This window comes from Thrips palmi, unplaced genomic scaffold, assembly GCF_012932325.1.
Source record: "Thrips palmi isolate BJ-2018 unplaced genomic scaffold, TpBJ-2018v1 HiC_scaffold_19, whole genome shotgun sequence".
NCBI lineage: Eukaryota > Metazoa > Arthropoda > Insecta > Thysanoptera > Thripidae > Thrips > Thrips palmi.
Genome location: NW_023144628.1, coordinates 4,327,313 through 4,353,334, shown reverse-complemented (window position 1 = coordinate 4,353,334; position 26,022 = coordinate 4,327,313). Strand labels below are relative to the sequence as shown.

Here is a 26,022-nt window from a genome sequence, read left to right as displayed (position 1 = left end):
ACGACCGTGCGGTGCGTTCGGCTGATGTAAACAATGTAGTGCAGTTTGATGTCTGCGAAACTTGTTCTCAGTGCACAAGGTCGCCCTCGGCCTGCAGACCTGCACACTGCGCGGAGAAGGCGCGTCGAACGTGGAAGGCAATCGCCGAGGATTGTTGTGACCCTGTGATTCATCAGGATGACTTCGCGCGGCAGTCGCTGTGTGTGCATCGCGTTCCGGCTTGGCAGGCAGGCAGTGCTCGCTCCCCACGCCATGCCCCGCCATGCCGTGCTTGGTGAGGTAGCACAGCTGCTGCCGTCGGCTACGGCTGGAATTTCCGCTTTGCCGCGCGTACCCACACACTCACACCCGCCGTGCATCCGTGGCACGGCGTGGCACGCCGTGGCACGCCGTGCATGGTGGAAGTAGCGCATCCTCTGCGGCGCGGAGGCGGAGGGCTCGGAGGGGCGCACAGCACAGCGCAGGACGCGCCGAGCGAGCGGGCCGCCACACCACACCTAGCGAAGGGGCCATCTGGCTCGGTGACGGGCAGGCCGTGCAGGCCCTGCAGGCCGCAGGGACGTTGCCCTCCAGAGGAAGCGGCAGGGCGGCAAGCGGCAGGGGGCGGTGCCAGAAATACACGCGCGGGTGGCGCGGCCGCGGCGTGGCGTTGCGTCAGTGCGCTGGCCCTAGGCGGCCCGGCCCGGCCCAGTGTTTGTCGGCACGACGAAGACGGCGTGCCCCGTGAAAGGCGCGAATGGCGCGAGGCGCGGTCCACAATGCCCCCCGTGGCCCCCGCTCAAGCGCCGACACTGGACGGACGGCGGTTTCAAAGGTCTTCCGCCTAACCCGGAAGAGGTTCCATTTTCACTCTCGTCTCATTGTTGGTGGAGGCGTGGGGTTGGCGGGCCTGGCGTGCCCGGCCTCCCTGTCCGGCGCCACGCCACGCCACGCACGCGGCCCATCCTCATCTGCTACTGCGTGCTACTCCCCCGCCTCGCCTCCCCTCCGCCGGCCCTCCCCTCCCCTTCCAGGCCGGCACCCTCATGACGGGAAATCGATTTGATGATTTGTGCGGGGCGAGCGCCAGCAGGGCCAGCAGCCGCGCCACCGCGCGCCACGCCCTGGAGGGCCTGGAGAAGAGGAATCCTTGGAAGGGAAGGCGTCGCGGTGGAGCCCCGCCATGCCTCGCTGTGCGCGTCGCGCCGCGCGGGGCTGCAGATACATGCCCTTCCCACTGCCTCCACTGTAGGCGCGCGTCCTGGAAAAGCCCCTGGCGTTGTGGCCCCGCCGAGGGCCCCCCGCCGGCCCCGGCCCCCTGCCAGGCCCGGCCAGGCCCGCGCCCGCGTGCTCAGGACGGAGCGCCACGGCGCGGTCGGACGGGGCTGGGGCCGCTGGGGCCCACCAGGTGACCATGACCTTGGAGGGGTCGGGTACAGTCGATGTCATAAGTTTTTGAGCGAGCCGGCTGCCGGGGCTACCGGCGTGTGGGCCGCGGCGCCGCGCCGCGCCTGACTGTACATTCTTCAGGTGGGGAGGCCAACGACCGGCCTAGGCTGCCTAGGCTAGTCGATCCATTGGCTGCGGCGCCGCGCCGGGGCAAATCCCAGCCCATCGCCGCTTGATCCGAATCCTTTCACGTGGGCAGTACTACACGATTCCGATCTCCCTCTCTCCGCTCCATCGAAACCAAGTTTCGCACTTGTAGCACGATTGACGGCGTTCTTCGGATAATGAATTTAACCTCTGCACTGCTGTTGGCTTGTTGGCCGGGCCGAGGCTGACGGCCAGCCCGGCGCTGGCGTTGCCGCGGGGTTGCGGGGTTGCAGGGCGGAGAAATAAATGGTGGGGGGCGCCCTCGCCGCCCTGCCGCCCTCCGGCGGACCGGCGCTGCGTTCTGCTGGACGCGAAACGCGAAAGGGGAGTTGGGTGACAAGCGACGCTGGCGGAGTCGGGCCGGCGGAGCGCGCAGCTCCCCTCTCTTTTTCCTCTTTTTGCTCATCCATCTCTGCTTTCGGGCAAACTGCCGCCTCGCCTGGCCTGGCCTGGCCTCGCCCTCCCTTCCACACGGTGCGGTGGCGCGGCGCGGCGTGGCTTGCCGTGGCGTCGCGGTGCGCTAAGGGTGGCTGGGTACTGCCCTGCCTGGCTGCGGGGCCCTGGCCTGGCTTGGCGTGGCCTGGCATGGCTTGGCCGATCAATACGCCACGGCGTGCATTGCGGGGCCGGGCCGGCCGGCCGGGGCTGCGGGGCTGCGGGCCCCGCGGGGCCTCGCCGCGCTTTGCGCTTTGGGCAGGGCCTGCCGCTGCCCGTCCTTTGTGTCCGACCAACGACCGTCCGAGCAGCCCGAGCAGCCCACGGGGCCGTCTCCCTCGCACTCGCTCTGCGCTGCTCACGGGTGCGAGGGAGACGGACGCGCGGAATGAGCCTGCAGGCGGGCTGTACTGTCCGGTCTCGACGTCTCGACGCCGCGGCCTTCTCCGAGTCCGCCGACAGCTATGCGGCGTCGGTTGGGGGCCCACTGCCTGTCGCGCCGCGACGAGGGGCCCCGGCCGAGGTGGCCGCCGTGCCCGCTAGGGCCCACAGCCCACAGCGACCTTCGGCGCGCTCCGCTCCACTCCAGGCACTCCAGGTGCGCGGCGTTCCGTCGCCGGGGTCTCTGGGTCAAGCCGGCTTCGCGGCGCTCCGCTTTTACGGCGGGCGTAGACGGTTTACGCGTCGACTCACGCGTTGGGCACAGACTACCGAGGCGCCGAGGCCCAACCTTCACACTGTAATTGCTCTGGGTCAAGATCGCGGCCGGAAGCAGATCGCACGCCGACTGGCATGGCGGGCTGGTCGTCGGGGCTTGGTGGCGACGCCGCTGGTCGCGGCTGCCCTCTGGTGGCTTTGCGGGATGCATCATGGCGCCATGCATATGTAGTCGCCTCGGCTGGAGCGAGGCCGGGGCGCTGGAGCCGCTGGAGTGGGTCTCGCGAGAACCGCGGTGGCGCCGCCTAGCGCCGCCTAGGGGCGGGGCGGATGAACAAGGGATGGCCAGGCCGGGCCGGCGAAGCGCAGAAGGAATCGCCAAGGAAGGAGCGGAGAGACAGAGAAAGAGAGAGACAGAGAACAGCCCAATGAAAACGCTAGGCGCGCCGGCGAATCCATAGCGAACTAAATGGAGGCCGAGGCGGGGTTGGGCGGGGCGGGGCGGGGCGGGGCGGGGCGGGGGCGCGACAGCGGGGGACAGCGCCGTGAGGGAGATATATAGGCGGGGTGGTGGGTGTGTTGCAGCCGCGGCCCAGGTCCCCGCCACCCTGCCACCCTGCCACCAGGCCCTGCCGCCCTGCCCAGCACCGCGGCACAGCGGCAGCCAGAGGCTCCCCTCGGATTGCGACTTTGCGGCCGAGCAGCGAAAACGCGCGGAAAGGCAAGACTGCCGCGGCGCACCGCGCTGCCGAGTGAAAGTCCTGGCCACTGGACTGCGTGGCGTGGACGCACCGAGTGTCGAGAAACCTTCATTCATTCGTCATTCATTTATTCATGCATTCGGTCCATGCATCGCGCAACAAGTTCGTCATTCCCGCCGTCCATTCATTCATGCATTCATTCAACCATCCACTTTCGTTTTACTATCACTACGCCTTTCAGCCAGTCAGTCAGTCAGCTGATCAAAGTTCATTCACGTCGCAGCCGCCCCCTCCACTCTGGCCGCCGACGCCCCCTCCGCCGGCGTCGTCCCCGCGCAGCCCGCGCAGCCCAAGGCTGCCCCAGGCCCACGGGGCGGCGACGCGACGTCGTCGTGCAGAGCCGAGCGAAGCCGCCTCGCGCGATTTGGAGATTGACGCGGCGTCGTCCGTCGTCGCGGTGGTCCTCTGTTTGGCGAGCCTGGCCCTGCCGTGCCGCGTTCCAAATACTGTATTGCCGTCCTTGTGCGGGGTGGCGGTCGCGGCGGTGCGCTGTTGCCGGTGCTGACGCCGGCGCCGCCGCGGATATGACAACAGCGCCGCGGCGTGGCGTGGCGGGGCGGGGTGAGGGGGCGGCGTCTTGGGGGTGAGGAAAGGGGTGTGGTGGGGGCGTGCGCGCGCAGCTATCGAGCGCGTCCCGCCCGGGCCGGCCCCGCGCCCCACGTGGCCCACCCCGCCCCGCGCCTCCTCCGCCCCGCCCCGCCCCGCCCCGGCGTGGGGCTTTGCGCGGCACGGCCACAATAGTGGGGCAGGTCTACAACAGCTGAGGCGCTGCGGCGCTGGGGCTCGGTGGGGTGAGGCGGGGGCGGGGGTTGCACGGGCGCCCCCTGGCCAACTGTCTGAATTTGTTTTTGTTTTGAGTAGTTTGACGTCGCGGCCGCTGGCAATGGCTCTTCCTGTTGAGAACAATAGGGAAAGTTGTGGGTCAATGCCCCGTGGTCCCTGGTGCTTGTGTTGTTGATTGATTGTGTCTCGATTGGGGCGAATATCGAATGCCGCCGATATGTGCTAGGCCGTTCGGCGTCGACTGTCACTGCTCCTGTGTCGGCTGGTTGAAGGCCAATGCCAGGCCAATGCCAAGGTGACGCGAACGCGGCGCTGCCCCTCCGGCATGTTTATTCTAACGCGCTGCACTTTCCCTCTCTCGCGCGCGTAACGTGTTGCTTCTTCCTACAAGAGGCCCCGAACCGAGCCCGTTTCTTTGTTCAGAAAAGAGGAGACTTGTTTCTGACGGCATTTTGTTGTTGTTGTTGCAGGAGCATCCCCCAGATGCGATAATGCTGGTGGCAGCGCGCGTGCCGCCCTCGGACAGACCGTGATTGTGAGTACACTGTGCTGGCAGCGCTGCGGACGCTGCGGAAGGAGTGGCGGGTCGGGAGTGACTGACTGTGCGTGTTGCACGGTGTTGCAGGCCGGCCATGGACAAGGACAATGACAAGGACCGCGGCGACAAGCTGGGGGCCGCGGGGGCGGACCCAGCCTCGTTCCTGGACGCGGCCACCCTGTTCGGTAAGCGCCTCAGCTGGCCTGTCGGGCCTGTCGGACGACGGCGAGATCGAGTTGGCATGTGACATTGACGCGTTGCTCTACCTTCCCCACAGCCGCCCACTCGTTCCTCAGCGGCGCGGGCATGCCGGGTGGCTACGGCAACCACCTCGCCGGCCACCCCGCCCTGGCGGGGGCGTACGGCATGAGCGGCGCCAGCAGTGGCCGCAACTCCAACGCGGCGTACGGCGGCCACTCGGGGCACTCCAGCAGCCACGGCAGCCACGGCGGGCACGGCGGCCATGGCGGCCACGGTGGGCACGGCGGGCATGCCAGCCACAGCAGCAGTCATGGCGGCCACGGCGGCCACTCGTCGCACGCCAGCCTCGCCAGCCACGCGTCGACGCCCACCTCCGCGGCGTCGGCGGCCGCGTCGTACTCCAACCTGGGCACGCTGAGCGTGGCGGCCAGCCAGGCGGCCAGCCTGGGCATGAACCCTGCGAGTGAGTACCCAGAACGGCCCCACTGCTGTGCCCTGTTGCCCTGTCCGATGGAGGTCGTGACCCCCCGGCTCCTTGTTGCAGGCACGGCGGCGTGGTGGACCATGGCGGCGTCGCACCTGGCGGCCCAGGACTACCTGGCCAGGCTGCAGGCGCAGGCCAGCGGGCTGTCGTTCCCCGGCATGGGCGCGGAGAGCATGATCCCGGGCTACTCCAGCCTCATGTCCGTGCCGCACTCCCAGCACCGTAAGTAGCAGTGCAGTGTGCTGTAACGTCCTGGACTGGCTCTGCGCGCTCTGCGCCTCGTGCTCACCAACCCTCTGTGTTCGCAGTGTCCAGCAGCAAGAGCAGCAAGAGCTCCAAGAACGCGGCGGCGTCCGCGCTGTCCGTGCCGTCCTCGCTGTCCGTCTCCGCGCACCCCTCCTCCAACTCCAGCTCGCACCGGAGCCGCGAGCGGGAGCGCGAGCGGGAACGGGCCCGCGAGCTGGAGCGGGACCGCGAGCGAGAGCGCGAGCGCGAGCGGGAAAGAGAGAGAGAGCGCGAGCGGGAGCGGGAACGAGAAAGAGAGAGGGAACGTGAGAGGGAGCGCGAGAGAGACCGAGAACGCGAGCGCGAGCAGGAGCAACTGAACGCCGCCGCCCTCGCCGCCGCGGCCGCCCTGGGTGCGGCGGGAGGACAGCCCAACCTAATCAAGTAAGTAATCCGACAGTCACAACACCTGCAGCCTTTGCTCACTTGCCTGACGCTAACTGGACCTGTCCTTCCCTTGTGTTCACAGTGACTCTGCCAGCATCCTAGGCGGCGTCCGTCTGCCCCCGGACACTGAAATCATCAAATACACGTCCTCGATAGTGGGGCCCAAGGTGCCGGGCAACACGAACCGGGGCCGCAAGAAGACCATCTCCCTGGACCCGCCCTCCGTGAGCGTGACGCCCACGCACTCCTCGACGGGGCTGCTGATCGACCGGTACCGGAGACCGCTGCCCCCGCTGGACTCCGTGAGGCCCTTCGACGCCACGGACCGGGACCAGGGTCGGGGCGAGGGAGGGCGTGATGGCCGGGAGCGCGACCGGGACCGCGACGCGAGGAAGCAGCCCGCGCACACCAGCAACGGCACGCTCAACCTCGCGGGGTCGCCGCGGTTCACGCCGGCCGCCTCGGAGGGTGACGAGGCGCCCCTCGACCTGTCCAAGCCCGTGTCGAAGCGCGAGGACGGCGACGACCTCACGCTGGACATGTCGACCCTCAAGGCCAGCAAGGCCGCCGTGCTGCACGCGCAGATGTCCTCCCTGTCTTCCTTGTCGGCCATGTCGGCGCTCGGCGCGCCGCCGCCCGCGCACTCGGACCGAACCTGTAAGTGTCGACGGTTTATTCGAGCAAGCTGTCTCGGTCGCGGATGGTTTATGGCGTGTTCTAACGTGATGCCTTCTTGTCCAGCTCGCCGCAAGCCCGGTCCCAAGCCGAGGCGGGTGCCTCAGACGCCGCCTGCCGCACACAGCCCGGGGCTGACGGGGCTGAGCCCCGCTGCCACACCCGCCGCCATCCCCCCCGGCGCCATCCCCCCCGGGCTGCCGGCCCTCCCTCCGGGGCTGCTGGGCGTAGGCGTGGGCGTCCCCGGATCGCCCAGCGCCTCGCTGGCGCAGTTGTTCGCCGCGGCCGACACCCGCCCGGACGACAGCGACTCGCCGACCCACAAGGACGGCCGGCCGCGCAACCTGGGCCGCGGCGTGTCCAAGCCCAAGAAGAACACGGTGGCGTCCTTGCTCGCGCAGAGCCGCGCGCTGGGCATCAAGCCGTCGCCGAACATGGACCTGGAGGCGCAGTTCTCGTTCCTCAGGAACACGATCGCGGCCGCCGAAGAACGACGTCAAAGGTAAGGGGGTTGGTCTTGCTGCATGTCTTGCTGCGGCTCGTCTCTAGTCCTCTCGCAGCGTTCTTGAATGGAATGGTGTTGCTTGCAGATCGCGATGCCGAAGGGGACTACAGCAACTCTCATGATAGCCAGGATGACGAGAAGTCCAACCACAAAGCCGATGATTTCCAAGAAGATCCAATGCACGATCGGGAGGAGGGCACTGAGGCGCCACCTACTGAGGAACCTGTTCGCGATCAAGAATCAAAACTAGAGCAAAATGAGAAACCTGCCGAAGAGTCTGAGCCTGAGTTAAAAGAATGTACCCCTGATGACAGTGCAAGTCAAAATGACATTACCGGTCACTCTGGGGATCCTAACAAGCTAGGCGAAAACTGTAAAGATCCAAAGAATTTGGTAAGTTTTGATTGACTTTGGAAGCAGTTTCACTCACACATTCTCAGGTGTTGTCTCATGCATGGGAGTGCATCATAATCATAATAATTTGCTTTCTTTTTGTTTGAAGGTGGATGGTGATCAGTCTGCCTCTGAAAATGACCTCTCCTCAGATTCAGATCTTGATGATCTTGATGACGGCAGTGGGGAGCCAAGTCCAAAGAAACGAAAATTAACGCCTCTTGATGAGAAACTACTTCGTCTTCCATTGGAAAGAGGATGGCGCCGAGAGACCCTGATTCAAAGACTTAGCCGTTCTGGCTTGAGCATAAAGGGGGAGGTGACGTACATTTCACCGTGCAATCGGCGTTTTAAGCAGTACCCAGAACTCCTCAAGGTATGTTAGCTTTCAACCTGATACCATCTCTTGTTGGTTCTGCCTCAGCCATCATACTTAAAGTAACATTTTGGAAGCTCTGTTTTCTGTGGCTTTTTTTTTATTACAATTTCTAAAATTTCTGTGAGACTTAAGTTTTTGTTTATTGTTTTTTCAGCACTTGGCTGCTTTGGCAGTTGCTGCTGACCAGACTGCCACGGCACACCAGCCTTCATTGCCCCCTCTGACCCGAGAAAACTTCACCTATTCCTCAAAAGTTGTTATTGGTGACTTTCTGCAGCCCACTGTTGGAGAGCAGACAGTCCGTTTAAGTGACTCTGAAGTGGCTAAGAGGCTAGAGGAGTTAGTGGCAATGCGTGGTCAAACTGGCAGCCAGCACAGCAATGCACAAATGAAGGAGCAAAAGTTGCAGCAACTGAAACAAGACAAGGAGGCTAAGATAAAGGCTCGTGAAGAGGCAGCTAAGCAGAAGGAGCAACTCAGGTGAGAGAAGTGGTTAATCAATTTGACCAGAATGACCGCAATGGTAGGCATACATGTATCATTGTAAGCAAAAGCACAACATATGATCCTCAGTCATAAAGAAAGTTCTGCACACTGTCAAGTGTGGAAGCGTGTCTTCTCTTTTGATGACACTTGTGACTCACAATGCCAGGAACTTAAGTCAAAGTTCATTTTGTTTCTCACTTAAATTAAGATAATTGTCCTTTAAAGTGCAACTTGATTGTTTCTTTGCTGCATATTTGTCAGCTTCATTTTTATCCCCTCTTTGTTTTGCGCTATATTTATGGTGCTTTACCTCACACAATATTTGTGTGGTGCTGGTGTAATATCGGACAAGAGCATCTGTGAGAGTTTAATGGACCAAACTTGCATTCTCTGTTTGCTCCCATTCTGCAACTATATTGGTTTCCTGAAAACTTTGTTATTTTGATTAAAATCATTTTAAATTTGATGTTATCAGAGGGTTGAGGTCAGATAATTTATTTTTAATTTTTTAACTTTATTTCATGTTTTCATGAATTAATAAGGCAATTTACACCTCTTCTCATATTGTTGGGTTCATTTACAATACATGTGTTCCCCTAAAATTGGCATATTCTGGAAGCAACAAAACATGTTGTTTTGGCTTGCGAAGTGGGTTTGCATGATGTTTGGTTTACGGTGATGGCATTTTCTTTAACGTGTGTTGTTAATGAACCCTTCAGGAACCATAAAATTTCATTTGATTATATTTTGGTATATTTAGAAATTGCACTTGTTGAGGGTCACAGCTAGACCACTTTATTTTATTACGTCCAACTATCCAAGATAGTATTGTTACCACGTCATCATGCATGTCAAACGAAAGGAATATTCTATACGAATTTCAATTTAAAGTTCTCTAAACCAAACTCATTCCACAAACCAAAGTCAAAATATTATTTATTGTAATTCTGTTCAAGAACTAACATTTTAAGGTAATTTACCTACCTTCTGTTATGTTTTGGCTTTTTCCTTTTTTACATTTTTTATTTCGTTTTCACAGTGTAAATATCCATTTGGTTCTCTTTTCTTACAACTAGTTAACAGCTGTGATAACTTCTCTCACCAGCTTTTACAAGTTCTTGCATGTTATCACTTGCTAATGGCATATTGTGAACAGTCGTATCTCGTTCTCCTCCTCATTCTTGATGCATTGATCTTTATATCAATTTAACTTTTCTTGAATGGATTAAAAAATAGAACCAAAGTAGAGATCAATTGTGTCTCTTAATTTTAAGGTATGGGTGGTAAAACCATCTTTAAGTGATCTTTTACAAAAAAGTGAAGAGAAGAATCTCTGAATTTGTTGGTAGTGGTTAATACTCAAAGAGGTTGGTCCTCTTCTTTCCCTTCCTCATTTGCATTCCTCCTTTAAAAAATAAACAAGAGATTTTATTGGTTTTTTTGTTGTTGTTTTGTTGAGGTTTTCTTGCTTTCTTTTTAGATTGAAATGTTGACAGGTAACATCAGTATTATTAGTGCATGAGTCATTTGTAGCAGCACTTTTAGTGCTTTAATTTTTGATTACTTTTTTTTCCTTTTTTTATATTGTTGCCATTTAGTGTGTTTCTTTTTTAATTTATTTGAAGAAAGCTAAAAATCTGTTAATTTCATAGAATCCAAGAGACAATGATCTGGGTTATTTTATTTATTGTTATTGTTAAAAAATTCTACATTCCTTCCATTTCTTTTTTTGCTTGGTAGCCTCACGTTTCAGTGTCAGACCCATTGGGGATGCTGAAAGGCTATTTATTCCATGAGCTCACTTTCTCACTACTGTGCTGCTAGGCATTTTGCCATACTTGGAATGTAGTATTTAGTAATGAGAAGAGCATTCTCATGTTTAATTTGTTGATCTCACGACTGCAATGTCTGCTTTGTTAGGACAAAGGCAATCAATGTAATCAGTATTAAGGGGGCTACTCTCTTGAAGGTACAAGTCATATATTTTCTGTTGTTTATTTTTCTTCCATTTGTAGTTGACATCTCTTATTGATTGAAGCACACTTAATTCATGAGCAATTATGCAAAGTTTTCCTGGCTTGAAGCTAATGTTGCTACTGATACATCTGCTGTGCTATTGCACTCCATGTGTAACCAGCCTTCTTGTGTTTGGGTATCTGAGGATCTGTGCTCTTATTGCCAATCAAGTAACTTTTAAAATGGCATATTTGTTGCATTACTATATTTGGGAGTTTTCTTTTTACATACAATATTGTTTTATGTAGGCAAAGTATATTTATTGCACATTATTCAAATTGTGCATTAAGGCAATAACAAATGGCCCAAATGTGATACCATACCTCACTGGGACATAGATATAGAACACATTCAGACGTGCAGAGTCTTTAACTCAACAAACTTGCAGTGCCTTTCAAATCCCTACCCGAACTTTTGAGTTGGAATTTGTGTTTCTGTCTATGCCATGCAAATGCATTTGATCATTACATTTAAGGGTCATAAAGAACATTGTCCTTTCAAAAGGGACCTGTCTTTTATAGAAGCATCATATTTTTTTTGTGTAACATCCTCCTGCTAGTCAGTAACGCATTTAATTTCCTAACATGGAATGTTGGATATTTCAGCAATTTGATGTGGAAAGATCCTGTCAGCAAGGAATCCCGTCAATTGTTGGATCATGGTTATCTCAATGTTAGATTAATCATTATGATAGAAGACCCCTTCTTCCTTTTAAAGTCAGCTTCTAAATGTATCATGTGTAGCACTTTGCTGTGATCATCATTTGGAGTAGTGCCTCTGTCCCTCACTGAATGAGTAAGGTTGTCTTGCCAGACAGTAGAAAAAGTCCCTTGCGCAATGAACAAATGTCGTGAGTTCTTGTGTAACTAAAGAAAATTTATTGATACACATGCAGTATATTGACATATAGCAAATATATTTACCATGCATTCCTATTTTATTATGTCAACAAAGTTTGTACCACAGATCTTATAATACAAAATGATGTAATAAATTAATACTTCCATTTGCAATTTGTGTTGTTTTTTAACGTCTTGACAAATTATCTTCCACCACACACTGTTCTCATTGGGGAATGAGCACTGCATATAAACACCTTTTGCGTTTAATTTGGGCCAAACATGGAGTGCAATGCATGAATGAAAGATGTGCTTCAAACTGCTCTAATGTTAGATATGATAGACAGTGATAGGAGCTTAATTTTTTAAACTTGCATAAAGTGTATTTGCTCATGAGGTTGTGTGCTTTTATTAATTTGTAACTTGTATTGATAAATTGCGTAAATTTTTGTATTTAATAAATTGCTGTGAATGTGTGATATGTAAGATTAGGGAGATGCTTTGCAGTGGAAAAAATTTAGTTGACTGCTGCTGTTGCATTTCATTGAAGGATTTCATTGTAAGCTTTCAGTAGATTTTTCAGATGGCCCATCACATTTGCCATATTTTTCTCCTTTTGCCGAGCATTCTTTCTATCAGCATTGAAAAAACTGTTCAGATTTTGAAATTTTGAGAGAGAAAACCATAGTAATAATCCTAATCCTTTTACATAAATTCAGTTCTTTTTGTGCTAGGTCTACTCAATACAAACTGTCAAATATTTACATCAGATGATTTAGTGCACCTATTACATTATCTCTTATGGGGTTATGGATTTCATTCTTTCTTGACTCATTCTTTCTGAATTGCATGGTTAAATCAACTCTCTGCTGTTATGACCTCATGGAATAAGGAACAATATCTTTAGTAATTCACATGCCCGCCCAGATGTCATGACATACAGTCACCAACAAATGATGAATTTGCTATAACAATGCTTCACATCAGCTGAGGATCATAAGATGTATTGATCGTTGCACCCAAACAAATGTTTGCACCTGTTGCCTTATAAAAGAAGTGATCTTTTTGAAAATCGTCTAATAGTTCAATATCAATAAATAGTTACAAACAATATTTCTTGCAACAGGATCCAGAAAGAGCAGGAGCGGTGTGAAAAAGCTGAAGCACTAAAGCGTGAACGTGAGCAGCGCAATCAACAATTACTCGAGGTAGGTAGTTGCACATCAACTAGCATGGTGTAGTGGTCACTCTTTCCATCCTGTCTTATTGTAATTTTCCTCATCTTTATTGTAGTTTTTCAGTCTTGAGTAAAAACCAATAGAACATGCCAAGAATTTGTTAGAAACCTTCTAATTCTTCTATTTCTTTGCCACCCTTTATCATCTTATTTTTATACTGCACAGTATATCTTGAAATTTTTACTGACCAGTAAATATGTTTTAGACAGTCATTCTTATCATTTTTCCTACCAAACATCTTTAAGTAAGATACCCTGGGAACTGTATCACTATTACTAGCTATACACTCAGCTTGTTGCAGATATTTCACCCTTACATCACCATCATGTATTTCTCAAACTTGTCCCATTCCAATCCTTCTGATCTCCTGCTTCATCTTAGTACTGACTCCGCTTGTGAATAAGTCTCATTGCATGGCAAATGTCTTGTATGTGAGTGTGTTATTTTGCCTGCTTTTGAGATCCAAGCCCATTTATTTGTCCCATCATTATCAATGACTTCAAGGATGGTCAAAATGAGTGTATTGTATCTCATGTTGTTCATATGTTTAGTCAATCCCACTCTTCACAGTTTACACATAGAGCTAGAGGCGAGGTAGAGAATGGTTAGGGTAATAAAGCCCCTACCTTCCACCTCATCTTTGGCCCTATTCATAAACTGTTGAAAGTTTTCAGACAAAAGTCAAAAGTCTGCAGCCTCAAGGAAACATACTAGCTATCACAGGTCCAGTTCTCCCCTTTTTGTTTCAACATCATTCATTCTTTTTTCTTCAAGCAACGAAAAGAAACTGAAAATTATCACTTTTGTCCATCTTTGTGTTTTCATGTATGAATGTATGTGTGATTGTGGTCAGTTATGGAAGAGTGTTATGACAGGTGACCTTTCCCCTTAAAGCTTCACTTACACACACATAGCAAGGTATTGTGTCAAAATTTCTAACCAGCACTCTGAATGTCAACTTCTCTATTATTAAACTTACTGACAGGAACTTCTGATCACATTCTTTTGGATTTTTGTGTGCATCTTGCTTTCAGGATAATAGTTACTTCATAGTATCGAGAAGCTACTCATACATATATGGTAGGGCGGATGTAGAGATTTGCTTGGCAATGCAGACTGTGTGAAACAGGCCTGTGGCAGCACCCTTACTGACTAAAATTTATTTTTCTATCAAAATTTTGGAGAATTTTGGAGAAATTTTGCAATAGAGATGGGCGAGGCAAGAATCCCCTTATCAATAAGTGTGGTCTGCAGTCACATGTAATCTTCAGAAAAGAAAGGGAGACAAGATTGAATGTTAAATTGGCTTAATAACATTTGAGTAATCATCTTAAATACAGCCTGCTTTGGTCTTTTGGGCTTGTTCATATGCACTTTTGGGGACGCATATTAGGTTCCATATTAGATGGCCGTGCAAGGCCTCAACATCAGTATTTTATATTTGTGACCTTATGCCTCATACCTCTATACATAATATCTTATACTGATGAGAACCTTCCACTCACCTCCTGCATGTCAGTTCAATCCCAAAGTTATGGTAAATACATTAGATAACCCTGGCTCATGATGAACAGCAATTAGAAATTAGAGGAAGTGAATTGAATTGAAGCCTGCATGGTTGCTTGTTTGGATAAATATCCCTAAACCTGTAGTCAGAGGCAAGCCTGTGTGGTGGCAATAGTCACTCCATTTCATCTTGAGATGGCTATTCTAGACTGCTAGCATCATTTGATCACTGCCTATGAAATGCATCAATATACAAAATTGTTTTATCAGTGATGTCACAATGTGTATATATCATATCATATTTAAATTTATTCTTAAAAATTTTGCCTTGGAAAAAACAAACAAGTGAGGATTGTTCTATTTGCTGTCAACTTTTCAATTTTAGTGAATTACTAGAAGATGCTTTGGAGAATTTTGGTGTAGAGGCATAAATTAAAGAGAACACTCTTTAAAATGAAGGACTGAAAGATATCTTACCTTTCCAAAGCATCAGCTGGTCTAATTCACTGCCGGGAATGAACTTCCTGGCTATTGGTGGCGGTACGATAAATTGGCGTGATCCCCCCCCCAGGGCCGCAAGAGACTGGCTTTCACGGCTGAACAAAAGTTGCACATCATTCGAGAAATAGAGGGAGGGCGCAGCAAGTCGGATGTGAGTCGAGCTTTTGGACTGGCCAGCTCCACAGTTGCAACCATTTGGAAAAACAGGGAAGGCGTTTTGAATGCTCTTGAAAATCAAGTCTCTAAGGAGCGCCCTCCTTCCCGAACCCCTCCCAAGGGGTCACCAAATAATCTTCAGTGCAACAATCTATCAATTGCACCTTCAACCGCCCCACTGGCAGCATCTCCTCCTCCAAAGAGCATCACTCCACCACCTGCCCTTGCAGCGACGCCTCCAATCATCCCCCAAACTGATGACATGGTAAGGGTAATTAACGCCGTCACATCGCATGTAAGGGGAAGGTGAGCGGGGGGAAAGAGAGACCCTAGTGACACGTATTTGTTGGCCGCCAGTGTTAGTTGTAGTGAAAGCAGTGAGGCTGAGCCCAACAAATATGCCATGCTGGGGAAGGTAGCTGCCATGCCTGGTCTATTTCGCCATGCCTCGCCAAGCGTCATCTTGTTTCATCACCCTAACCAATCATCAAAAATCCATTTGTGAGTGTGTGTTATGAATGTGTGGTTGAATGAATGGAAAATTGTTTCTTTCTTTTGTCCGTATTAACAGAAAAAATGAGTGCATGGCTGTAGCCTGCTCAGTGTTAATCAAATACTCAAAGAGATTTCTGCTAATCCAATTGTACCCAATTTTCATTGCTTCTTTGTGCATGTGTGGAATGTGTCTGGTTATAGCACAGTTATGTCATCCGTCTACATTCATTGTCATATTTTCAGGATTCGTTCCCCTCTTCCTGGCATCAATATTTTCTAGACATTTTATTCATACCTGTGAGGCTTTCTTTGTTATGCCTTGATACCGTCTATGATTTTAGAAACATTTCAATTCATTATCTTTTCATTACATTTAGCAGCTTTGTAGTTTTGTGCTTGCTTGAAAATGATTTTTTCTAGGTAATCTCTTTTAGTCAGAGATATTGCATGACATTTGGTCACTACTAATAGTTACTGACCAGGAGGTGAACATCCTTACAAAGAAGAGATTTTATTGTTTTTATTGTTAAGTCTTATCTTGATCTTTCCACTACTGGTATTAATTTACCTGCATGGGCTTATCCTAATTTTGGTGGAATGTCATTTATCTTATTTCTTAGTTTGTATTTGTAATATTGTTTGTGTGCGAGTGTTTGGTGGTGCGTATTTTGACTCGCACTGACTTGTGTGTGGTATTTTCTGTCTGTTCAGCTATACATGCAGGAGATGAATAAGCAGCGGGAATTGCTCTACACTGTGGAGCTGGTGAGTATTGTGTATGTAGTTAATGGGAGTGGGTACATTTTACACACATTGTGGGTGCACTTGCTCCATCTCCCCTTCTCTTCCACCGACAAAACAATCCAAAACTTCAAAACTTCTTTGTTTCTTGTTTCATTCTCCTTTATTATAATTCTTCCTCTTATACTTTTGGAAATGAAAATGCACTTGTACTTTTTCCTTACTCCCTTAATATATAATCTTTTGTTTGCTTTATGAATTTAAATTAATATGTTTGTGCTGTCTCTTGTCTCTTTGACTGCGTTGCTGAAATTTCATTTATCCTGTTTTAGGAAAGAGAAAGGAGGAGACAACATATGGCCCTTGTAAGATCGTTGGAGAACAGGAAGAGGCTTGAAGAGAGGGAAAGGAAGAGGCTTGAAGCAAGAGCTGAAAAATTAGCAAATCGAGAAAAGAAGTTAGAGCAGAGACGCATTGATGTAGAACTTCTGACTGAAATTCGCAAACCTGTGGAAGATATGGAACTACCTGAAGAGAAAAGTCTTCCTAAGCTAGAACGCGTACCCGGCCTACAGCTGTGCGGTCAAGCATTTCTAGACATACTCATGGTTTTTGAATTCCTCCATACATTTGGTGAAACATTAGGATTTGGTAAGTGCTTGTGCTATTCTATTCCATTACATTTTTTCTATTTTGTTACTTGTATAAATGACAAGGCTTAAATCTCATGTACCCTCAACATTTCAGATATGGAAAGTCTACCTACATTAAGTAGCCTTCAGTCTGCTCTACTTTATGACCAAGACACTGAAGAAGAAATGCTCTCTGTGATGACACACTTGCTTGTATGTGCAATTGAGGATCCTGGTATTCCTAACCCAGCTCGCCATATTACAATATTAGGTCAAAGTTTAAAACAAGCTGATATAACTCACAGCAATATTTCTGAAATTTTAAGAATATACTTATATGCTAATGCCACTGGTGAAGTGAAGGCTCTCTCTGGTGAGTAAAATAATTTTTAATTTATATTCCCTCTTGTAGAGTTGTAATAATAATGATAATAAAAAATTTATTTGTCATAGGACTGAATTTTGAACGTGATAGAGAAAAGCGTATGTCAGATCATCACAATAGTTATGATGATACTTGTCCAACTATTGGAAAGAATGCTGCTTTTTTTGCCTGTTTGAGGGAAAACTCTACATGGGCAATGTCTGAATGGCTTCGCACACATCCTTTCCTTGCTCTCAGCCCAACATGCAAAGCTTCTATACTTGCATTTTTGTGTAATGAATTACTCCAAAACAAAGCAGTTACTGGTCAAATTGAAAAGGCAATTGAAAATGCGGGTGAATTGAGGAAAAATCGTTACATTCTTGACAACAAAATTAGGAAGTAAGTGTTGAATTATCTTTTTTGGGCTAATTTCTTGTTTGTTTCAATGTTTGTTTATTAGTTATGCTGTTCAGCTCAAAATCAGCCAAGATTCACTGTCACAGACATTATGATGTCAATTTTTATTTGTTTCTTCTGCAGGCTTCGTATGTTGCATCAAAGAAAAGCTAGGATTGCAGCTATTCAAACTGCCACAGCTCAAGCAGGAAATGTTCAAGCAGCAGCAATCCAGGCTGCTGCAATTCAAGCAGCTGCAACTCAAGCTGCAGCGAGTCAGGCGGCTGCAACACCAGCTGTGGCAACTCAGGCTGCCAATGGTCAAGCGCCGACATCTCAAAGTAGTGAATCCGAAACAAATAGCGAAGCTCAACCGGAATCTACTGAAACTGCAGCTACTGCTACTCCTTCGGTAGATACCTCCACCACATCTTCTGATAATCCTACCCCGACTCCAGTGGATCCAAGTGCTAAAACTGAAGACATTGTTGCTGCAACCAAACCAAATAGCACTGAATGTGCCAAAAGTGAGTCTGCAGCCACTCCAGCCACACCTGCCACTACTCCAGCCAAAAAGCAATCTGGACCTGTTGAAGCTGAGGAAGCTGAGGATGAGAATGAGGATGATAGTTGCAATGAGAGTGAGGGAATCCTGCCAGAAGAAGAAGAAGATTTAAGATTAAGTGCTGAAGAATTAGCAAAGAAAATTGACAGAGTAACTCGTCAAATTGAACAAAATCTTCAAAACTTAAATGCTTCTTGTTATCAATTAAGAGCTACTGCCTTAGGACAGGATAGGTATTACAGACGTTACTGGACACTACCAACAGCAGGGGGTGTGTTTGTGGAAGGGATGGAGAGTGCTGAGCCTGATGTTTACAATGAGATGAAAAACCATGAGGGTACTTGTAAGAAGAGACCAAGAAGTGAAGATGATGAAGGGAGCAGTGAAGAGAGTGAAGAGGATGGTCAGAGACCAAGCAAAGAACGAAAGGAAGACAGCGAAGACATTAGTGAAGATGAAGGAGTAAATGGTACTGATGCAACCGATGGTGATGACAACGATGCAGAGGATGAGGATGAAGAAGTTACCTCAATCACTGAGAGAGACGTAACAAACGAAACTGCAAATGGTGGGAACAACTCAGATAACATCAACAAAGATATGACAGAAATAAAGAAAGAAGTAGAACATACAGAAACGGAAGTTGTTAAAGAGGAAACCCCACCTGTTTCTGATGCAGTGAAGATAGAAACTAGTGAAAAAGAAGATAATAAAGAGGTTTCTATCAAGGCAGAGGACAATGAAGAATCCAAGCCAGAAAAGCAGGAAGAGTGTACAGTAAAAAAAGAGGTGAAACCAGATATGGAAGATATTAAGCCAATTGTGAAGTCAGAGGATGGTGTTATTGCGGAGAAGTCAACAGTAGATAATACTGCTCTAAGTTCTGAAAAAGTTGACCCAATAGGATCAGAGCTTGTGTCATCTCCTGAGGGAGAGAAGAGTGTCCAGAAAAGTGAGGACCCTGATACAAACTCTAGGGATGAAGCAGATGCCAAACCTGCTGTGAACCATGTAGACACTAATAATCAGGTATTTTTAGTTATCTTTTCTTGTCTTATACATGCCCTCATGATTCTTCCCTACAATTTATTGTTCCCATTGATTCCAGGCATCAAATGTTTGTCCTCATACCAATTCAAATAACACTCTAAACAGTGCCAAGGATTTGAATGGTGGATGCAGTAGTCCTGACAGTCCTGAAAAGACATGGTTCAGCATCATCCCCAGAGACTCCTGTGACAACACATCAGTTGGCAACAATCCTGCAAGGTATAAACCCCCCCTCATAAACCTAAGACTTAAAAATACTTCTAGAAAATATATTCATTTTTCTCTTTGGTGGTTTCCTGCAGGCTTGTTGATGGAGAATTAAGAGTTCCTGTTTATGGCTGTGGGCGTCTCCCTTCACCTGTGTCAATGATGCCCCTGTGTGAGTCTCCACCCCCTCTAATGATGACAACTGAAGAAGCAGAGGAACTAGAGAGGGTCAAAATTCATGGTCCCCCTGAACCACTTCCATGCCAGCCTATTCCCAAAGGTAGCATTTCTCATTACCATGAGAGATGATCCACTGCCCAGTTCTTCTGGTAGTACTTTCATAATCAATGTTTAATTTTCCTTCCAGAAATGATGAGAGGCTGGTGGAAAATATCCAAACCAGAACATTTAACTGAAATTACAGATGCTTTGCATCAGCGAGGTATCAGAGAAGGGGAGCTAAAGAGAAATTTGGTTAAACATCTTGAATCATCTTTAGAAGCATCAGTATCAGTAAGTGCTTTCTTTTTCCTTCATCTCCCTCTCTCAAGATATACTAAAATTGGCATATTATTCTTTATTTTAATTTTCTCCATTAGACTTGTCCTGCTCCAAATGACATGAATCTCATTGAGTTGCATTGCTCTGATGTGGATATCCCCATGGATTTGGGAGCTCCTTCTGCCGATGTACCAGTGCAGTGGTCGGACGATGTTGCATTGAGAGTGGATCTAGCAATTTTGGAACAGGTGGAGGCTATGGAAGACAGAGTTGCCAATGCAAGTATGCAGGTGAAGGTAAGTACTGCATCTCACATCTATTTAAAACAAAACTCTGTGTTTTCCTTTTTTTTTAAATTAACTATTTTATTGATTCCTAGGGATGGAAAGTTCCTAATAGAGCAACCTCTGAGGAAGGATTCAAATTCCGACCTTCATGTCTGGATGGGCATGTCGAAGAAGGAGACCAACGAGTTAACCCAATCACTGTAGCCAAAGATCGTCTCCTTTGCCTGGAAGCTGCCATAGAGAGGCGCTATTTGAAACCACCACTAGGAATCAGGTCTGCTTTTGACCTCCTTTTCACTTTTTTTCTTTCCGCAGGGGAAATTATTAAAATCTTTTTTTTTTTTTACATTTTCAGTGTTGGGGATGTGAATCTTATGGGATTGTCAGGTGATTCATCTATGCCTGATCCGGAAAGTTTACCTAAAGGTCTTATCATTTGGCGTGAAGCTGTTTCTAGAGCGCATACTGCTGCTCAGCTAGCTATGTCTTTGTATATGTTGGAGTCATCCATAGCATGGGATAAAAGTATCATGAAAGCTGTGAGTGTCAATATCAATCTACATTTAAGTTTCTGGACTGTTGCTTTTGCATAGCTGGATTATATTATTTTAAATTCCATTACACTATATATTTTTAATTATTTGCAGAACTGTCAATTTTGCCACTCGGGAGACAATGAAGATAAATTACTACTTTGTGATGGATGTGACAGGGGTTACCACACTTACTGCTTTAAACCTAGAATGGAAAATATTCCTGATGGAGACTGGTGAGTAGTCTAACCCTAAAAGCCCATAGGAAAATTTATAATCTTCACCAAAAGAATTTTTCTGTTTACTGGTCATTTTGTTTCTTAAAGGTACTGCTTTGAGTGCATGAATAAAGCAACAGGAGAAAGAAATTGTATAGTGTGTGGAAAGAAAACTGGACGCAACCTGGTTTACTGTGACAACTGTCCACGTGTGTATCATACTGATTGTCTCACACCACCACTGAATAAGGTAAGCTCTATGTAGAATCAAGTTGAACCATTTTTCTGTTAGTGAAAAGTGGTATTTAATCCCAAATCATTTTGGTTTTAAAGGTACCACGTGGCAAATGGTATTGCCAAAATTGCCATTCAAAAGTACCAAAGTCTAAACGAACAAGTAGCAACAAGAAATCTACACCCAGCAAAACATCAAGAAGCGATAAAGACAAGAATGAAAACACTAGAGATAGTGAAAGCAGTGATCCGCCACCATCCAGGTCAGTACTTAGCTAAATTCTGTTTCTGATTGAGAGGAGAAGCCAAAGTTTAGAAAGAGGGAGAGACAGTTGATGCAATTGTACTTCTTAAATGACTTTTCATTTGATTCAGAGATTAAAATTTATTTATGGGGAATTACATGAAGGTCTACAAAGTACATGTTAGTTATAGTTTTGTGCTGGAAAATTTAGATTTCTTACAATGGTAAGTTATATTTGTTGGAGACTCCCTTTGTATTCTTTCAGGGAATGAGGTACTTTTGTTTAAAACTTAGTTCATTTCATCTTGCTAAAATTGTAGGTGCCTTTACCTTTTTTATGGGTGGGTTTGATAAGTTTTGTGACTTTTTCTTTACAAAGTCCCTTAGTTTCTGATGACTACAGTGCTGCCTTACCCTTTGCTTTGAGCATGCTCCCTGAAACTTAATGTAATATCTTGCATGGAAATTTTAAGTTGTACAAATCATTGTTTTTCAAAACGTCTTCATTATTATTTCCAGTTAAAGGTTTGCTTGTATGCTCTGCTTATAAATTGATTAAGCCATTTGCTATTTCATTTCCTTTCTATGTTACAAAAAACAAAAAAAAGCAAAAACAAGAATAACACCTGTGGTTTGCAATTTTTGAAGTTTTCTCAAATTTACGTTTAGGTTTCCATTCATTTTAACTTCTATAAATTTGAGTAAGCATGTGCTAAATGACAAACATATGTAGGGTAACAATTGACTTGCTTCAACTTCTAACTTCTAGAATGTAATTTGATATGTAAACCAAAGAGTCCGATCTCGGAGGATCAGGATCAGAAACATCATTGGAATTAGTACAGCGTCCCTCAAATGATTTTTTTATTTCATTTCATTTTTCAGGAGCGTGAAAAATAAAAGGAGTTAATCCTGATGCTCATTAAAGGATGAGCAGAAACAGAAACAGGCTTTATACACTCAGGGTACCCTTTCATCCGTGGATCTGCAAACAACCTCTTGGACAAACTTCTCAGCTTTTTCACAAGGTTGTGAGGTCAATTTTAGAGCTTTGTTTTGCCTTGCATTCAACTCAAGCTCTATTGCTTAGGTTTTTGTCCCTAGAACACATTTGAAGCTCTCGTATTCAGCTATTTTGGCCTGTTTGATGATGCTTTATTGAATACATTGTCTGTCAAGGTAAATCCATGATAGCATTGAAAATGGTCATCCGTTATTTATCCAAACAAATAATATTTCTTTTGGGCTCGGTGTCATGCCGAGGTAATGTTGACCAACCATGGTTGTGACATAATTTATGATTTTTTAAGAGTCAGATCTCTTTTTTCTTTTTAAAATGATGTGATTTAATAGAAATTGAATTTTTAATGAGTTAATGTAAATATAATGTAAATATAAAGATAGTTGTACAGTTAGAGTAAACATGTTTAATAATTTAGTATTGAATTTCAGAATTTATTTTGAAGAGTGTTATGAAACGTCAGTTCTTGAAATTTATAGCGTACTTATACAGTGTTCTGCAGTATACAGCCAAAGTATCTCACATATAGATTTAATTGTGAGGTGTGTTGAAATAGAAAAGAAAATACAACCTCTATGATCCACACATCCCCTTCCCACATTCAAATTTTGAGTGAAAGTATTTTCTAAAAGTTTTGGCGGAAAGATACTATAGTTTTAAAAGTCTAAAGGATCATAGGTCAGAACCATATTCTTTTAAAGGTTTACTTTCATATTTAATATGTGATTAGAGCCAAATTGCTCTTCTGTAAGGAGGCATGTATTGAGTTTGCAAGACATGCAACTTAACTGCAAGCTTGAAAATTTCTAAGAATTTTTCTCATTATCCCTAATAAGTTCAGTTATGGTTCACTTTTATCTCAGGTCACAAGTGTGTGTGTGTGCAACTTTGTGTGAAATATTCTGGTCATATTTATTGTAATCTAGCACAGTTAGCAAATACTTTGGGAGAAATTTTCTCGGTGGTGCTTAATAGTTTACCAGCTCCAACAAATTTCTTTGCACTTTTAGGGATGATGACTCATGTGATATTCATATATTCTTTTTATTATTTGATTGACAGAATTGTTGGCCAAATAAAGAAGTAGATGAGGTGGCTCTCAGCTCTGTCTCATGTTGAAAGAGATTGTATTTTTAAAGAAAATGGTTATGAATGGAATAAATTGTTACTGCCCTTTATAATTTTATTTATTTGTTTTCCTCCCCCTCAAGTCAATACATGCTTCTGCTTTTCAAATTGTGTTAACTCTTTTTTCCTCTCTCTTTTATTTTGGAGGGGAAACTTATAGTTTATGCCTGCAGAGTTTCTTTAATCATAGAAATTCCTCAATGATGTTCTGGTCCTAACAAAGTGAAGCACTTAATGAAAAGTTGTAGTTTAGGAATTGCTTATTCTCCTTCTTTACTTAGCAATTACATGAAGCCTATAGTGAAAGTGCCACTGTTTTGCATGAGATTACACTGCACTGCATTTGGAGTTCAAACTTTTACACGGGTTTCATGGAACCAGCTGCAGCAGTTGGCTACTTTGAGTATTTTGGTTTATGATGTTATCATTACTATCCCTATCTTCAAAAAGAAATTCACTTAGTACTGAAAATGTTTTAGTGGTGGGCTCTGAAACAATTTAGATGTGGAAGGAATAGTAGTTCACCCTTCTGCTAACCCAGATGTAGATAGCTTCAGTGCTTCTGTAGAGTAGTCTATGTAACACTTTGAAGCCTCCTGCTTCTTACTAAAAAGCTATAAAATTTCTCTTTGTTTTCATAAATATTTTGATAAAACAATGCAGTGATGGATGGTACCTCATTTTGGGGAAAGCAGGTCATATATGTTGTGGAAACTATATGAGTAGTTAAGTGTCTCGTGCCTAATTGCAGGAAGTGCCATAAATGAAGCTTCTCATTACCAATTAATTGTATTACATTCTAACTTAACAAGAACACAAGAAGACCTTACACAAAGCTGCAGTGCGTCATCTTCAAAGAGAACTTCTTACTTTGCTTTCAGTCCTCCTTCACTGAAGTCTCCGACTCCTATGGATGTTCACAGTGAGCCTCCAGAAATGGATTATATGGCAGACCTTTGTTCTGCGAAGCATGTTGGGGATAACAAATTAAATGACAATGTTATTAAACATCCCAACACACCACCACCATTATCTCCCCTTCCTGCTCCAAGCAGTTCTGTTACATGTACTCATGTAACACCAAAAAAAACTAATAAGCGGTTGGCTAAGGAACTGACACCTTGCCGCATGCTGATAGATGAGTTGGAGGAACAAGAGGAATCTTGGCCATTTCTTCTTCCAGTCAATACAAAACAGTTCCCAACTTATCGTAAGATAATAAGATGGCCAATGGATCTAAGCACAGTCAAGAAAAAGCTCATCGATGGACAGTTAGTATTGACTAAGTGCATACATACAAGTTAAAAACTCAAACTTTTTAAGTACATCATCCTAATACACATTTCCTCTATTCAGGTATAAATCAAGAGAAGACTTCTGCTCTGATGTTCGTCTCATCTTTAATAATTGTGAAACGTTCAATGAAGATGATTCACCTGTGGGAAAAGCTGGTCATGGCATGCGAACGTATTTTGAAACTCGTTGGGGAGAAATTAATGGGCATGGACACAAGGGAAGTCCACACTCAACTTTAAGCCCGTCACGCTGATAAACTGTTAGCTTGAAGCTCAATTTTATCAGTAGAGTTCAAATTTTTCATTTTTAAACAAAATGAAGCTTTTTGTGAATAATAAAACCACTGTGTATTGGTTAAAAACACAAAGTCACAGAGGTTGAGAAAATGTTCAGTATTCTTTCCTGTCATGCAGAGTGGACTTTGTTTGTAACAGTACTTGTCCCTTTTGAAGACAGTGATACCTGTGATAAACATGTGATCGTCATTTTGAAGTGAGCCAATCTTAAAACCACATACATCACTGTACAATAATTATTTTTTGATACATTTGTATATATGTGCGACTGTTGGACATTTCAGTGAAGTGTGTCAGTTACTACTGTATGTGTCTCGCATGGAAACATTTTGTAACAAATCAGATTTGCACAAGTTTAGTTTGCTTCTTGTCATATGTGTTATGAGAGTCCTATATAAGTTGATAAGATGTTACCTCTGGTATCCGCTAGTTTCTTTGTGATACAATGATGAAGAATAATGCCATTTATTTGAGAAAAATACGAAAGGCATGTGAGTGTTTACAAATAAAGCGAGTAGATAGTGAAAATGTAAGAATGTCTCCTTTATTTCCTTTGGCGAGGTACAAAGCCATATTTTGCACCCAAGGTACCAAATTTTAATTCATAACAAAATTCTTCATGCGTCACAAGGCCACTATGTAAAATTTGGCCCAAACAAATTGCGCGTGGCGAAAATAAGTTTAAAAATCACGTTGAGTGTCAAGTCACAAGAGAATCCTGCCTTAGAGTCACTAATCCTAAGACAATGGAGCCTTTGTCATGACCTATAAAGAAGCTCCGTACACAGGAATAAAATACTTTAAGAAACTTGTCACAGGTTTTTCAGTTAACTAATTCCATTAAATGCCCCAGAGGCATAGGAAATAAACTAGTTAAAAGTCACGCAACCACTTTGACTGTAGGCGCAAGCTTCGTTCGACCGCGTTCGAATTTCGAATCGTCCCTTACGGCCCGCGCTACTACCTAGCACTTCCTAGCCTCGCGCAACACACCGCCTTCTAGTAGCACAC

The 26,022-nt window shown here is 46.3% G+C and overlaps 1 protein-coding gene across 1 annotated transcript; it reads left to right on the top strand.

Annotated features, from left to right (window-relative positions):
- Nucleotides 1-5,322: 5,322 nt before the first annotated feature.
- LOC117646247 (bromodomain adjacent to zinc finger domain protein 2B-like) lies at nucleotides 5,323-25,998 on the top strand. Its single transcript, XM_034387080.1, has 26 exons — nucleotides 5,323-5,413; nucleotides 5,495-5,656; nucleotides 5,743-6,103; nucleotides 6,189-6,763; nucleotides 6,848-7,283; nucleotides 7,331-7,679; nucleotides 7,789-8,055; nucleotides 8,213-8,538; nucleotides 12,526-12,607; nucleotides 14,715-15,065; nucleotides 16,007-16,060; nucleotides 16,369-16,687; nucleotides 16,784-17,041; nucleotides 17,122-17,434; nucleotides 17,576-19,025; nucleotides 19,105-19,265; nucleotides 19,349-19,533; nucleotides 19,621-19,766; nucleotides 19,853-20,050; nucleotides 20,134-20,315; nucleotides 20,397-20,580; nucleotides 20,689-20,810; nucleotides 20,901-21,042; nucleotides 21,126-21,289; nucleotides 24,301-24,690; nucleotides 24,776-25,998. Exons 1-26 carry the CDS (start codon nucleotides 5,401-5,403, stop codon nucleotides 24,966-24,968), a joined length of 7,383 nt encoding a protein of 2,460 aa, XP_034242971.1. The 5' UTR covers nucleotides 5,323-5,400; the 3' UTR covers nucleotides 24,969-25,998.
- The last annotated feature ends 24 nt before the right edge of the window (nucleotides 25,999-26,022 follow it).

Bases quoted from the DNA above. Each gene is read 5' to 3' on its own strand.
- LOC117646247 (XM_034387080.1), top strand. The intron at 15,066-16,006 runs GTAAGGGTAATT...CTGTCTGTTCAG, and splicing joins TCCCCCAAACTGATGACATG to CTATACATGCAGGAGATGAA. The intron at 17,042-17,121 runs GTGAGTAAAATA...TATTTGTCATAG, and splicing joins TGAAGTGAAGGCTCTCTCTG to GACTGAATTTTGAACGTGAT.